The 16636-nt window shown below is 36.6% G+C and overlaps 1 protein-coding gene across 2 annotated transcripts in view; it reads right to left on the bottom strand.

Annotated features, from left to right (window-relative positions):
* The window catches only part of LOC134527967 (la-related protein 7), a 56341-nt gene that overhangs the window by 27899 nt on the left and 11806 nt on the right, over positions 1 to 16636 (bottom strand). Inside the window, exons 2-4 of one of the 2 annotated variants that reach the window (XM_063361075.1) lie at positions 13202 to 13488; positions 6392 to 6573; positions 3515 to 3679 (exon numbers count right to left, since the gene is read on the bottom strand). In XM_063361075.1, the coding sequence (XP_063217145.1) occupies positions 3515 to 3679; positions 6392 to 6573; positions 13202 to 13487 (633 nt within the window). In that variant the 5' untranslated portion in view covers position 13488. The remainder of the gene's footprint in view (positions 1 to 3514; positions 3680 to 6391; positions 6574 to 13201; positions 13489 to 16636) is intronic. The other variant, XM_063361076.1, reaches the window with a different exon arrangement.

Below are 16636 nucleotides of genomic sequence, written 5' to 3'. Positions count from 1 at the left end.
TGTCAGAAAAATCCTGAAGGGCTGCCCATCCAAGGGGCAACAATTCAGACAAGCTTTCAAAAACACAACTGTCAGAAAAATCCTGATGGGCTGCTCTTCCTAGGGGCCACAATTCAGACAACCTTTCAAAAACACTAATTTTAGAAAAATCCTGATGGGCTGCCCATTCAAGGGGCAACAATTTAGACAACCTTTCAAAAACACTACTGTTAGAAAAATTCTGATGGGCTGCCCATCCAAGGGGCATGTTTTCAGGACTATTTAAAATCTTAAAGGAGCGTGTTTTCAGAAATTGGATGGGCTGCCCTTCCAGTCTCTGTACAAATAAACCACTGTCAGAAAAATCCTGAAGGGCTGCCCTTCCAATGGGCAACAATTCAGTCGCCCCATATTTTGTCCTTAATGATTAAGTAAACATTGGATAGTACTGTCTCAACACTCTGTAGTCTACTCTTTTAACAGAGGCATGGTATTTTGTGCCAAAGGAACATATAGATTTAAAGTTCATTTATTACTGAGTTTATAGCAGTCTTAATTAGTTTTAAAATAAGGGTTATATAAAGAGTTCTTTAAGAAAAATATATGCCTGGGTGATCTTTGAAATCAGCTGGGAGGTCCAAAGGAACTCCTAGCTCCCAGCAATTTTTAAATTTGATAAACTTAAGTGGTCATAAATTTGTGGGTAATCACAACAGACCTCTTAATGGTATAATAATAGCCTTTTAGATCATTTTTACTCCTTTAGAGAAGAGCTGGACTATGGCTAACACAAGTATTTCAGACAAGCAGCCCACAGCCAAGTTGTTAAAACTGTTTCAATAGCTATACTTATTGTGTCAGGTAGTTGATTTTTATCTTGCCAATACCCACATAATAAGTGTTCCAAAAAAATCATATTGCAAATTATTACAACAGTGGATTTTTGATTTGGCCAATGAGTTTTTTTTCTTTACAAAAGCATGTTTGATCATGAAATCATACCCACTGCAGTAGAACTAATGTTTACAATATTACTGCATTCACTATAAACTACAGTTTTAGTATTTTTTCTAGAAAAGCATTTAGAAAATTAAATGCACATTTATTAAACAAAAAACTTGGAAAAGCTTTCTTTTCTCGATTCACTGCAGATTTTGTACACATAACCAAAGCAACTTTTTAACAGACTTACTTAAAAAAATTTGAAATTTGAGCTGTTCCGATACTGGTACCTGATATTGGATTTTGGCCGATAGTAAGCTCTTAGCCAAACACAGGGATCGGCACAAGTAACTGACATATCAAAAAAAAATTGTGCACAACTTTGTTTTTTTTTTTATGTTTTAGATAAAAAAAAATTCAGTTAATTTTTAAATGTGGTAGTATTCATAATCCTATGGTCCAACGAAAGCTGCCAACCTTATGTATGCTAAAGGGCAGTGACATAACATTTGACTGCTGCATGGGCTGCCAGGCATTTTCCCACAAGAACTTCAGCATCAAATTTTGAAGTAAGGTCTCAGCTTTGATAAGTAACTTTTAAGCCTCCCCAAGGTGAAGATGCTATGAGTGTAGTGCACGAACCTGCTAATAAACGTTAATGCATTACAAAAGAACTTTACATTTTACCACATTTCTAATAGCCCTGATTTTACATGATTTATAACGTAATCATTGCTGCAGTGAAAATAATTTTTCTGAGCATTAAGACTTTAAGTGTGGACACAGTGCTATGTATCGACAGAGCAAAGTCATGTTGCAGCTTTGAGAGTTAAATGGGGAGCACCGTAGCTATGAATTTTTGCTCATCATGTGTGTCTAAAAGTCTGATAGTAAAATCTTTGTTGATTACATGATTACATTACAAACTTTGGAACAAAGTAAATTAACCTGGAGTGGTAAAAATTCTTTTTTTTGAAGAAACATTGTTTTGGCCAGAAAATCATAATTTTGATTAAATGTATGGAAGGTTATGGAACAGTATGGAAAGACGTTTTGGTCACAGTGCACACTTTAGGAACTTTAAAAAAACCTGCACAATAATATGAATATATTTCTTAATATTTTTGGCAAAATATATGTGCAAAGATTATTTTAATATTTGTTTCAAACTTTTGTAAACTGTAGTAGTATTTCAAAATAATGTTAGTATTAAAAGTAATTTTATTTATTTTGCAAGAATAATCACTAGATTTTAATATTTTATGATTATATGCTAGTACACCGGCAGACCTATTATTTTGGTGTAAGTATGATCCGACATGGGCAAATTGGAGGTTATTTTTATTCTAATTTTTTTTTGTGGTTAAAAATCTTTTTAAATTAAAAAAAACTGTTAGTTGAATGCATTTGTGGACTCTCCTACTATTACAAATTTTATAATGGAAAACTTTCAACAGTGTAAGCATTATAAAAAATTTTTACTGTCCACCAATTTACACAACTTACCCTACATAAAGAGTAGATGAACTTGTTACTTTGTACCTCTAATGCCCATTACCTACATTATATTTTTGGAAATGATTTCAAACCAATAAAAAACCTTAAGGGGCCCGCCTCGTCAGGGGTGTATGTGTGTTAGTGAGGCGGGATGATAAGCGTGACGCTCACTGGTGCTTCTAGAGCGGTGTCGCCTCTAAGCGCAAGGCTCTGAACTGGCGCGCAGTCTTCTCATCGTCACAGGATAACTGTGAAATTTGTGCGGTGACTGTAACATTATATTGCTGAGAAATGAAGATAAAGGTGTAATGCAAGTCCCTTAAGTGCTTTCAAGAATCTGTACCAGTTGTTTTACGCCTAAAAATTACTCTGAAAACATGCGTTTTAGCCATTTTAACTCTTCTAGAAATACAGTTTAAAAACTTAATCCAAAATCAAAAGTACTTTTCGACCCTCAGCGAACCCTTAAATGCTTTTCGTAAGCAGACCCCACTCGGATATCATGAGTAGTTTTGAAATTGTGTTGTTTTTCCTGAAGCTCTGCACACCGTATGTGTGTCAGGGTAGGCGGGGCCCTTAAGGGTGATTTGGCCCTGACATCAAGGATTTTTATGGATTTTTTTTATATTTATAATTTTGAACTATAAATCCCAATTTTTGGCATTTCAAGGCATAAACCATATCTCCCAGACCTTCATTACCTTGTTGCAAACACACATTTACTAACAGGCTCTAGTCTGTGTCGCGAGGAAATGATGTATTATTTCACATGTGCAACTACAGCTGTCATAATAATCACACCAGTTCGCAAGTGTTGACTTCAAAAGGTAGCCAAAGCTAATTACTATGCCATGTCAATCCAAAAAATTTAACACTGAAGCTTTACTGGAAACTGTATCAAAATATTTTAAATTGCAATAATGTGAGGCCTAAACCCCCTTTAATAGCTATTAAAGAAATTCCTGAGCACATGTTTAATAGAAAAAATTTTATTCTCAAGTTACTTCAATATACTAATTTATAAAGCTAACTTGTAAGAAATAACATTTTGCAAGGTTCAACACTTGTTTTATGGAAAATTCAAAATGGTACTCACCTCCAAAGTTTTTTGTGCCTCTTGCGGAGTGTGAAACTCCACAAAAGCAAAGCCTTTTATCTTTCCAGTAGACCAGTACTTGGGGATGGACACATAATCCACAGTGCCATACTGAGAGAAAACCTGTATCAGCCAATCATGATTAGCATCTAAAGGCAACTTCTCCTGTAACAAATAATTACTTATTATTAATCTCAGTATTGCTTACAAACAGGCCAGGCTTACTTAAGGCACACTTACAAATATATTCAAAAACCACTGTTTTTTTAGCATATTTATGAAATGTAAATTGAGTGGAATTATTTGCAGCTGCACAGAACACAATAAAAAATGTTACTTTGTAACCTTCTCTATGTATAAAAATCAATTGTTTGCGTAAACTAGAAAACAACTCGACCAATTTGAATGATTTTTTTTTTTTCACCATTACAGGGATGGTTTAGGGAACAAACATTAGGAAAAACCCAAAGGAACAACCAAAAAATCAAAAAAATAGAAATTGGTATTTTGGTATAGGTATTGCCACTTCCAATTACTTTTGAATGTTTCTATGTGTGTCCTCTATGCGTTCCTAAATCACTGATCCGATCTTGATGAAATTTTGCACACTTGTCCTTTGAAACATGAGGAAGGTCACTGTCTAGGTGAGATTACGATAATATCAACTACTAAAGCAGAATTTAATGTGGCACGCGAGTCGTATAGTTATTTACCTGTAAGTATTTTACAGTATTTCCTCTTTGCTATAGTCAAAATAATAATGGTGGGTGGAAGGGTGGGACACAGGAAGATGGAATGGAGGGAGACAGTGATAAAGGGGTAGAGGGAGAGAGCATGGGTGTCGCAAGGATATATTTTTTGGGGGGGACTTCAATTAATTTAGTTGTTGAGGAATATCCATCCCCTGGAAAAAAAGTGGGGTTTTGAAGGTGCAAAAAGGTGGTTTTTAGGCATTTTTCTTTCCTAAATATTTTAACTAATGTTTGTTGCAATATATAAATTATTTTTTTAAAAAAATATTTTCAGAGAACAAATTTGTAAAAACACAGTTAACATTATCTGCTGGTATTATATCCACACCAAATCATTAATTTAAACATCAGGAGAAACCTGAATGTTACACTTAAATGCTGCAGCAGTATTAAGAATATTTCACACATGTACCTACACAAACATAAGTAATAAAGTGATTATATTCACTATTATTATAGTATCTCTCCTCGGTATCGGACCTGATTTTGATTTTACACGAAGATTGAATTAAAAAGTGCTCACATTACCACAATTGGACTAAATGCATTGTGCGCAACATATGGGTTATATCACAGAAATCATAGTTTTAATATAACTACGAAACTAAATATATTATTGGAGGGGATGAAATTGAAGACTTTTATTATTGAGGGGGACGTGTCCCCCCCCCCCCCCCGTCCCCCCCGGTTGCGACGCCCATGGAGAGAGCAGGGGAGAGGAAGGGAGAGGGATATATAGAGAGATAGAGTTAGGTATAGAGAGAGCTATAGAGATAGAGATTAATAGATAGATACAGAGTTACAGAGACGTAAAGAGATAGAGCGGAATACACACTCACACACACTCTGTCTATGTATACCTACTTTTAAAAATTTGGAAAAAAAAATTAAAGAGGTACTGCAATGCAAGCAAGGCATTAGTTAGTCTCTATTTATAAAAATCAATTGGCAGTGTGTTAGTCTCGCAAAAACTCAATGGCTCAACCGGTTTGAATAATTTTTTTTTGTTTGCCTTCAATACTGGGATGGTTTAGGAAAAAAAAACACTAGAAAAAACCCAAAAAAACAGCCAAAATAATGAAAATATTGAAATTGGTGATTTTGTATGGAAATTGCCACTTCCGATTACATTCAATTGATGACGTACATGGCGGACCTTTAGTTTGACAGCTGCACCATGCATAACTGTTTTTTCCTCTATGTGTTTTATGTTCCATGCTGTTGTGTAAAATCTATCGCATTTAATTTTTTTTTTTGTAAAATAAAAGTAGTGGATTTTGAGAATAGATTTGAATAAAGCGAATTTAATTACATTTTTCGAACATTCTTTTTGATCAGCCATTCTATTAAGGCAAATTGAATTTGCAAGCTTAGACATAACCTCAAATTAATTCAAATGTGTTTTAGCAAAACTTGAGGAATAAGTTTGAGGTTAATAATCGAAAGATTATGAAAACAAATCCTTGTTCTTTTACAGTGTTCAGTACAATGCCAAGGAGAGGACGAGCTGACAAAAAAAAAGATAACAATGTCTTACAATGGACACAGAAAATCACTAATGGATAATGCATCATTATGAAATGTGCATTGTACAACTGTAAGCACACATTCGATTTTTTCTCATATCATTAAAAATTATTAGAAATTTTAACAGGCTTATTATGAAATGTAGACATGCCGCTTAGATCAACTGAACTTTCGATACTTCACAAACATATATGTATAATGGAACAAGTTGATCAAATGTTACCTTAAGTCCAATATAAAATTAAAACATTCATTACATTAAAAAACCTTCAACATCTTAACATCTGTTAATTTTTTTATGATACTTTTGATTGTACCGATTCTGACTCAAAACTTAAAAGTTCAGAATGAGGAAGAATCCAGAAAATTGATTTCACATTTCAAAATAAATAGCTCAAGAATAGCATTTTGTCATAGACATATGTTCCCAAATATGAGTACTGAGGTTCAGCAATGTAAAATAAACTCATAACAAGTCAAGAATTGCACTCCTGGGAATTAAGATAAACATTAATACAGCTTGCAGATCTAAACATATGAATTTTCAAACTGGATTTACAATTTCATGCATAAATAATTAAGTAAATGTAATACTTACCACATAAATAGTGCATTCATCTTCATTCTCCTTCTTCTGAAGAGGTGATATACGAAACACTCTAGTTCCATCTTCTGAGACTGACAAAACCTCAGAGTGCTTCAAAGCCTTTTTTATGTCTTTTATGTTATCAGTTAATTCTCTGATCTTGTTGAACCGCAGGAAGATTCCCAAATCCACTTCTGGAAACATAAAATTTAAAATAATTGGAATAAGATCCAAGTAAAAATTTACATACAGAATGTTCAGAAATTGCTGGGTATATTATTGATGTTGGGCTGGGAATGCTGGAACCTAGCAATTTGTGTTAAGGAACATATGACTGGAAATGCAGTCTTGTAAAGTTACAGGCATAAACAGTAATGTTAAAATTTTCATTTCATGCACATCAGAACACCACTCCATTGGCAGTGACATTCATTCAAGCACTCCGCACGCACAGACATTTAGAATTAGCATATGCATTAGCAACCGGCAGTCTTAGCCAGTGAAAATGCCTGGTTGAGTGTGAAATATACAAATTCAAGCACTACTTACTGCTCATGCCTGTCACCCACTAAATGTGCGTTTACAGATATATGTTCCTTGACAAAAGTTGTTTGTTTTGGCATTCCCCTGACACCCATTAAATTAATGTCTAGCAATTTCAGAACATACCTATTGTAGATTAGTGTTAGCCTGAACAATTTTTTATGAGTAACATCTTGGCTCTTCGTATACGGCATTTGGTGGGAGCAGTTTCATGAATGCAACAGAAATGTGCAACAGGCATAAGGCAGCCTACAGTTGGCGCACATGCTGCAGCATGTCAGCCAATGCATACATTTTAGTGGCATTTGAAAAGAGAAATGTAGAAAGTGAAAGACAACATGACTGTTTATCATTATTTCATCTAACAGTAGTTTTAAATAGTGTGATGCTATGCCATGTGGCTTTTATAATACATTATAAATATGTTGTGAGAAAATAATTGATAACATATAATAAAAGTTCAATAATTATTTAAATGTTGATTAAAATATTCCCAGAGAGTGGGTACCCATTGGTCATCAAAACGCCTCCATCTATCTCAACAATGATCGAACCATTACTGATAAAAGGAAACATTTTCCTCTTACGTCTGCTTGTGCGATGAACCTCCACAAGTCACAGGGTGAAACATTTGATTATATTGCTTACTGTATGAAAAAGTACATATGCAACGTGTTTACGTTGCTCTCTCAGAGTTATATGTCTTGAAGGCTTGTTACTGAGGTTACATGTTACACATCACCGGCAAGTACTGAAAGACTCACTCAATGGAAACAAATAATTAGGGCAAATAATTTAAATTAGTGTAATTTTGACAGAAAAAAAATTACTTTCTAGAACTAACACACATTATAAACAAGCAACATTTGATGCATTAGTTATTGAAAAAATTCAGATTACAGTTCACAAACAAGATTTCCAAATCATGATTTAGTAAAAATAAACTTTTTTTAGAGCTAATAAGTGTGCAGCTCAACTAAAATATGGCAATATATGCAAAAAATATTATTTACCACCAACACTTTATAAACAAACAGCAATTGATGCATCAGCTATTGAAAAAATTCAATTGTACATAGACGATTTCCAAATGGTGCAGTGGAAATTATTTTTTTCATGCTTATTGTTGTACCCACTCAATAGGAGAATCATGTTCCAGCAGCAGCCCTACTACACATACTTCAAGGAATATTAAATGCTTAGCATTAGGGCCACAAGAAACAAACATTTATATTGCTAAAAGTTTTATATGGTTACATATATATTTTTTAAATTTAAATCTCTAAAGCCTTTTCTGAATACAGATAGAGTAGTTGTCTAAGCATTTTGTATTACACCAATCCCTCACTTAGCACGACTAATGCGTTCCTAAAAATGTTCATGTTATCCGAAACAGCGTAATCTGAAGTATTAGTCTCCATAAATAGCAAGGCTTATTTACTTAATGTGTTCCAAAATGTGTAAGGAAATATTCTTTACATAATATTGTTACGATTTCCCTGCGGGGGTTCGTAAAGGATAGCCCAATTAAAGATTTTTATCACACACACAGTTTTATTTATTACCACTACTTGTCACTTACAATTAATCTTCTGAGATGGAAAATAATTAACTACACTTAAAGAAAGGTCTATTCCCCAGTCACTCGTTACACACACCTCGCTGGACCGCACCTCTGGCGCAACTCTCGCCGCAGCACCCCTCGTGGGTCTCCGCCACGGGACTCCGTCGCCGCACTCCGCCGCCGCCGACGACACTTGCCTTCGCCGAGGATCCACCCGACTCCTCGCTCGCAACTTCACTCGGGACTCCGCCGCGCCCGCGACTCTATCGCCCGGAAACTCCACCGCGGGAAAACTCCCGACTCCACTGAACTCTCTCACTCCCTGCCCTGGAACCTTCGTCCAAGGACTTCGCCACTCTGCCGCACCCGTGGCACTATCGCCCGGAAACTCCGCCGCGGGAGAACTCACTCAGTCTCCGACTCAGACTGACTGCCCTGGAACCTTCGTCCAAGGACTTCGCCACTCTGCCGCACCCGCGGCACTATCGCCCGGAATCTCCGCCGTGGGAGAACTCCCCACTGAACTCCCAACTCACTGACTCAGACTCAGACTCAACCTCCTTATATAGCCCTTGGGTTCCCGTCCAGAACAATCGGGCATGTCTCCGAGATATCTCGCGACCTTCGCCGTCGAAATGCCCAGAAACGCGTCATGAGTCCTCGAAGGACGCGGTGGCTGCTCTAAGAACGCCGATAAAGGCGTCTGAGTCCTTTTATTCCGCAGTGCGGCCTCTTTTAAGTAACCCGATCTGAGGCAGGTGCGCGCTGCAACGGTCAGGATGTAGCGAGATAGTATGACACGAGATACCAGGGAGAGGATGCAGGTGGAAGGGGGCGCAGACAGGCCGAACGAGCGCGGCGACGCCAGCACTGCAGCCAAGCGCGATCGTAACAATATAAATGTGAAGAAAAACACCCAACGATAAATATGTCACATTATTTATCTTTATCAGCCTACCAATGAATACTTTGTATGACAAAAATATAACACTGTGTAATTGGAGATAGTTATTGTCAGTCGGCTGGTTGATTTGCCCGCCTGAACATGACCTTCAACTCATTTCACGTACTTTTCCACGAACTTTCCTAACCATCCTTTACTGGCATTGAAACTGATATCACTGTCCGGATATTTACATTTCAGTTTTTCAAAAATTAAAGTGCTTATTCGTGTATCACTGCTTGGTTCACACCAATCCTGTCAGACCCTAGATTTTTTCATTGCCCCATTCATTTAAAAACCTTTTCCATGTGAATCATCTGTTCATTTCTGTTCCGGATCTAATATCAAATATATTCCCGCTAGTGCAACCAACAGCATCAGACTTATATAAATGTTTGATATGATAGTCCTTATTTTGTACTATGGTGAGCACAGCTGACTTGCTTAAAACTAAAGTGCACGCTGTAATACTGTCTCAAATACTTGAACGCAATGCATTATGCTCTCACTTGGAAGCCATGATTCCACTATGATTCCAACTGCAGGTGCTTGCATATGTACAGTTAGAGGCAGTCAAATGGACAAAGTTTCTTTGTGTTTGAGCGTGCGAGTTCTCTGCTACTGGCTAGAATGAAGTTCATCACGGCCCAGTCTGTGGCTGGGCTACAATAGTACGGCCTGGCAGCACACGCGCGGACGTAAAAACATTTGGTTCTTTACACGCCATAGCCGCAACTTAACTTGCCATAGGTGATGTTTTTACAACAGCTGATAGCGTAGTCAGACTTTCATTCACATCTCTTCCCCCCTCGTACTGTATGCCACGGTACATCTGTTGTTTACCGAGTTGAAACAGACTTCATGAGGTCATGCCCAACTTTTTTTTTGCCTGTGGCAATTTTGTGCTAACTAAAATTTACAGACGTGCTATTCAAGACTGTGACAGTAAAATTAACATTGAGCTTGTGGCACTCTTTCTGAGTGTCCCTTCCCTCTTCTCTTTTTCTCCTTGTGTTTTTATTTGTTGACGGATGATGCGCGCGGTTGGTGGACGCGTTCCTATTCTGGATGCAAATGCCGGTTTGTTGTGGCTTCTGCCTGGTGGCGCCGCACGGCGGTGAGTTTGGTAATCCCTGAGGTGTTACTTTTTTACGCGCGCGGCTTTGGGTTGGCAACTGTGTGGTCAGCTGTGGGAGAAGTGGTTTCTCTGGCGACTGCTGGGATAAGTGGTTAGTCTTGTCGCCTCGGCCGCTTTGGTGTGACGAGGTTGAGTTGTTTTGAGGGGAGAGTTGGAAAAGCGGCGTAAGAGAGGCAAGTCTTGCCATGAAAAATTTGAGGGAGCGCCGGCTTAGTTTCAGCAAGCAACGGTTAAAATGGGTTGGCTGTTGAACTTTTGATGGAGAAGAGCGATCGACGAGCATCATCACGGAAATGTTTCGATTGAGTCAGAGATTGTGCAGCCTTTTTTTTTGTTTTGTTTTGAAATACTGTAATACGGATCTACGTAATTACGTTTTGCTAACGTGTGTGTTGGTAATGTACGAGAATAGGTCAAAGTTGTGGTGTGCCAGTTATTGGATCTACGAGCGTGAATCCCGTGTATCTGCTACAAGATTATAAGTCAAATTTATTGTGAAATTTTTCCAAGAACAGTTTGGTAACCAAGATTATGCTAGGGGCACAGAGAAGTCTAATGGGGCGTTTGAAGACAAGAAGGGGTGTTCTAAAGTTGTCCGCAGTCTTCTGACAACGGGACTGTGGCGTGAAGAAGGTGAAATCTACTGAGGCATGCAAGATACTTCAGGCTTCGAGTTGGCGCTCTTAGTTTTTGTGCAAACAGCTGTAATTTGCGGGATGCAATTTTAAAGGCTGTTCGTCGTTGTAGAGGCTTCTAGAAAACTGTAAGTGTTGGACATCCTTTTTTTGCTTTTTGTGTTGGAAATATTCGTCGTAATTATATAATATATATATTTTTTGTAGACTTGTCGATTCTCTTAGGGTTTTTGATTGTCGCTTATTGGACGAGGTATTCGTTGTTTTTCCCATTTGGGGAGGTTTCGATGGCGCGTCTGATATCTATTTAATGGTGTTATTTTCGCTTAAATTTTTTTTGTTATAAAATTTGAGCCTTTCAGGGTACACCACAGTAAATCAGCACTTTGCGAATTGAATTTATAATTTTGATAACGTCGCTGTCTAATAATGTCTTTTGTGTGGTAAATGAAGGTTTTGTGCTGTGAAAGGCAATCATTTCTATATAAATGTTAGGTATATATTTTTTTAATGATAAATATTTTATCATATTTTTATATTAATTTGCTGGTTATCTGGTGAACTTTTATCAATCCTGTGCAGCTGAGGATGGATAGTGAATATAATACGAGGATTTTGTAAATCCTGTCAAATGAGTACAAACTTATAAACTGCGGTGTAAATTTTATTTTTGTGCTAGAGATTTTTGAGGCAAAAATGAATTTGTTTTGAGGTTTAGTCCACTAAACCATTGTTCTTATTTATTACCATATCTTGTATATTATTCCTATTTGTTGTTTTTGGTTAATGTTGAATGTCACCGATAGTCATTTCTATTATGTTGCCTTTTTGAAACTTAGTAATGTGTTATATAAATATTTATTAATTATAAAATTTTGATTTAAAATTACCACCTGAGATTAGTAAATCTATTTATAATAACATTGTAATTTTGTTTTGTACAATAATTCTGTGGGGATCAAGGGAATTGTTTTAAGGGTGCACCCAGGGGAGGGACAAGAAAGAGGTTTCTTTATGAGTGAAGTCACTGATGGGTATGGTCTTGTTTTTTGAAGCTAATGCATGTGAATGCAGTGGAGCCGCCTGGACCCTCTTGGAGATTAATGCCCTTGGCCCACCCCCCCCCTTTTTTTTTTGGCTGTTAATGCTTTTTTATACGTGCATATTGTTGGTCCTTTCCTTTTTATTTGTTTTTATTTAATTGTTTTGTATTTTAATTTGTTTTGGAAGTGGAAGTAGTTGACGTTGATGTTTATTTTGGCCAAATACAACTAGCATCACACTCTATTCCTTTTCTTTCTTACAACGCCACCCCCCTTTACCTCTTAATTCTTGATAAGCTCTGGGGGTGTTACAAGCTAAATGAATTCGTGCAATCTGAATACGTGCTAAGTGAGGGACTGGTGTCCTGTAAATAAACATGACATTATTACAAAAAAAAACCTCCACATGAAAGAGAGTTATCCTGTAATAAATTTATTTCAGGCTTCTTACATGTAATGGCATTAAAGGATCCTATAAAACAGCTGGTGACACGTCTAAGTCAGAATACAAAACATAGCTACAGAACTTTTTTTTGCCAAGCCTACATTTAAAGCATAAATAATGGGCAAATTAATAAAACTATACTATCAAATACTATTCTTCCTGATGAAAACTTTATCATCTTGACATTAACACTTCCTTGAACAATCGATCAACATGGTTGTAAAGTCAAAGAAAAGCAGACACTGTGAACAACACAAAACATAGAAAGTGCATAATTAACAGAAGGCAGAATGCTGTTTCATGTGGAAGTTAACAATAACAAGATAAAGTGACACACCAGTCGGAACGACACTTCCTTATTTTAATGCTGTCATTTTACCAAAACTGGTAATGTAATGCAAATAGCCTTCAAACGGCTAACTAACAAACTAAAATCTATTTATATATTTTTCTAAACATTTAAAACAGCTATTAAGAGTGTGTGTTCTGAATCTAAAACCATTTATATTACCTGGATTGTTTTCAATAAGGTTGTGTAAAAATCTATCTTTTGCAAGGTTTGCATCACTGAAGTAAAATTCCATTTTGCTTCTTATGTTTTCATAAATCTTGCGGCGACGATGCCTAGTTCTCTTCTTTTGATTCTCCTCCTCAGCCATCTGGGCCATCAATGCACTTGCCTCCATGTTGAGGCTGTGTTCATTACTTTCCATGATTTCAGCACTTTCGATTCCTTCCGCCTCAGCTTCATCATCGTCCACCTTAGGCCCGCTCTGATCTTCCATGTTTTCACACATCCTGCAACAATCAAATTACACCTGGAAACTTAGCCAAAAAAATTATTCTATTATCATAACAAAAAATAATCTGAACATTATCAAATATTTATAAAATATGTAACAAAGAAAATATAACAAAATGTACATATATAAGATTATATACCAATAAAATTGTTTAAAATTTCCAAAGATCCGTGCCAAAAACATTTCTCCCTCTCATCAAAGCTAGTGAACCGTTCAAAATAAAAACTTTTGTTACAAAATGTAGAAATTTTCATTTTATAATTTTTTGGTCTTGTTCCAAAACTTTTAGTACCCTGCTTCCATTTTTAACAACGAATTAACACTAAACCGAAGTAAAATACACATATAACGATGTACTAAAGTTCTTGAAGAAGATTTTAAAAAGATTCAGTTTAGTAAAATTTAAGATAAAATATGATAATCAATCACTCAATATATTAATATAAATACAATATTCAAGCAGATTCTGCTACAAAACATTAATATATCCAAAGGCCACTCATTCATAACTCCACAATTATTATATTCTGATTCATTTGGAAAAAGAAAATTGGTATTGTCTACTAACTCATGGTAGTTTCAGACATCAATTATTAAATGCATTAGATTAGATTTTTGCAAACTAAAATACCTATCACAGTAATTGTGGCCTGACATACAAACAAAAGAACAAATTATTTCTTTCTTTCGGACAGGGCGCAACAATTATTACTTTTCCATGCAATTAAGTGTTTGTACCAATTATTTGCCATAAACCTTCACAATGACACCAATTAAAATACATAGAGTATCTTAACTAGGGTAAATCCAGGAGAGATGCAGCGGCAGGGAAGATGCCGCACCCGTCGTAGTTACTACACTTCCACACAGATCGCAGCACGGGTCGAGCAGAACGTGCGTTTTGTATCCACGAAGCGACACCATGTTAGTAATCCGGGATAGCTGCTACATTACGCTTGCAACAGTCGATTTTTTATGTAAAGCAAGGGGTTTTGACTCGAAAAACTTCAATGAAGGTAGTATGTGAAAAGCTTTGTTACTACGTGTGTTTATAAGTTTATTTCTTAATATGGTTTTATTAACTTCTCTATTGTGTTGTGAATCTTGTGATGTACAAGCATGGTAAAAAAACTGTTTCCTTACTGCAGTTCGTGAGTGCGGCATCTCTCCTTGAACATTTGAAAAGATGCCGCGCAAAAATAAAGGAGAGATGCCGCAGTGTCAAAAGTATATTTCTTAAGTCTATTTACTCACGAATAGCTACAGAATGATTTATTTACAGTGTTTTTATATATATTTGCCGTGGTTTAATAAATTTGAAAACTGTATAATTTTTTGGATTTATAATTACAAAAACTTCATACAAGATAGGCCTACATATGTTATGTCATAATAAGTAGATCAAAATAAACAAATTTTATATGCTATAAAATAAAATAGACCAAATTACATTATCACTTATGTATTTAATTTTATTTCAGATAAGGATATAACTTATATCCTAATAAATATTTTGTATTTGTTTCAGGAAAATGCCTAATTGCTACCGAAGGAAGTCAGAACGAGCTAGTTGGTCAGAAGAAACTTTGAAAGAAGCCGTTTCCAGAGTGAAGACAGGGGACATAGGCAAGAGAGGGGCAGAGCGTTATTATCGCATTCCAGCCCGGACCATATCTCGGAGGATTGAGAGGAACGACTGCACAAAGAAAGGTCTTGGACCAGAAGGTACATTGGGTACAGAAAATGAGAAAAGACTTGTTCGTCACATCCAAAATCTTTGCAAAGTTGGATTTGCTCCTGACAGACAAACCGTCCGTGTTTAAGCCTACATGTTCGCCGAAAAATTGAACATTAAACATAAATTTTCTAGGGAATCTCAAATGGCAGGGTATGCTTGGTTGAACTCCTTTCTCAAGAGAAATCCGGAACTAACAATTAGACAAGCCGAAGGTCTTTCTATTGCAAGAGGTGTAGGGATGAATCGTGACGAGACATGCCATTTTTTCAGAATGCTACAGTCAGTGTTAGAGAGTATAATCTTATGGACAAACCAGGGCACATTTTTAACGTTGACGAATCGGGATTCCCTCTCATTAACAAACCAGGGAAAGTGTTAGCAAGTAAAGGTTCCAGAAATATCCACACATTGACACCTAAAGAAAGGGGAGAAAACATCACTTTGATAGGATGTTTTAATGCCGAAGGAAGGTACTTACCACCTGTCCTTATAATGAAAGGTGTAAACGAAAAACAGGAGTTCTGTGATGGGCTACCTGCTGGTTCAGATGTGTACATGAATCCAAAATCCTCCTACATAAGTGCTGAATTATTTCTTCGGTGGTTTGTAGAACATTTTGTACCAAGAAAACCAACAGGAAAAACAGTGCTCATTCTCGATGGACATGCTTCTCATGTAAGTGCCCTAGATCTTTTGAAAATCGCTGAAAAGGAAGATATTGTTATCATTTGTTTGCCCAGCCATACAACTCAAGCACTCCAACCACTAGATCGTTCGTTTTTTGGGCCTTTGAAAGGAATGTACAACAAAGAGGCTAGTATGTGGATGCGAGAGCACCCAAGCCGGAATATAACCAGATACCAAGCTGGGCAGCTCATTGGTAATGCATGGAGAAAAGCGGCCAGTGTTGGTAATGCTGTTTCAGGATTTGAGGCGACTGGGATCTTTCCTTTTAATCCTGATGCGATTCCTGACCATTTCTATTCAATTTCTGATGCATCTTCGGCTTATGTGAAAACGGGATGTAGTCATGCTTCTCCTGAGAATTTTGAAGTACTTGTGGGACATAGGCCTACTAATGCTCATATGTACCAAAATAAGGTTATTCAGTCACAGGAGTCATCTACAGTTCCAATTGAAATCTCATTCCAGAGTACAAATCAAAGTAAAACAGATCCTACACCATCCACATCTAAAGAAACTCCAACAAAGCATCTCCATGATATAAGTCCACTCCCACAACTACCTCCTCTTCAGAAAAGAAGATTCAAACAATGTGCACAAATTCTTACCTCAAGAGAAAATTTAGAAAGATTGAAAGAGAAAAAGAAAAACAAACCCATGCCAGCATCACTCGAGATAACCCAACCTGTGACTTCAGCTAAAGGATTGAAGAGAAAGAAAA

Source organism: Bacillus rossius, chromosome 1, assembly GCF_032445375.1.
Source record: "Bacillus rossius redtenbacheri isolate Brsri chromosome 1, Brsri_v3, whole genome shotgun sequence".
In the NCBI taxonomy this organism is placed as follows: domain Eukaryota; kingdom Metazoa; phylum Arthropoda; class Insecta; order Phasmatodea; family Bacillidae; genus Bacillus; species Bacillus rossius.
Note: the sequence above shows the minus strand (reverse complement) of the source record. Positions and strands in the feature narration are given on the sequence as shown.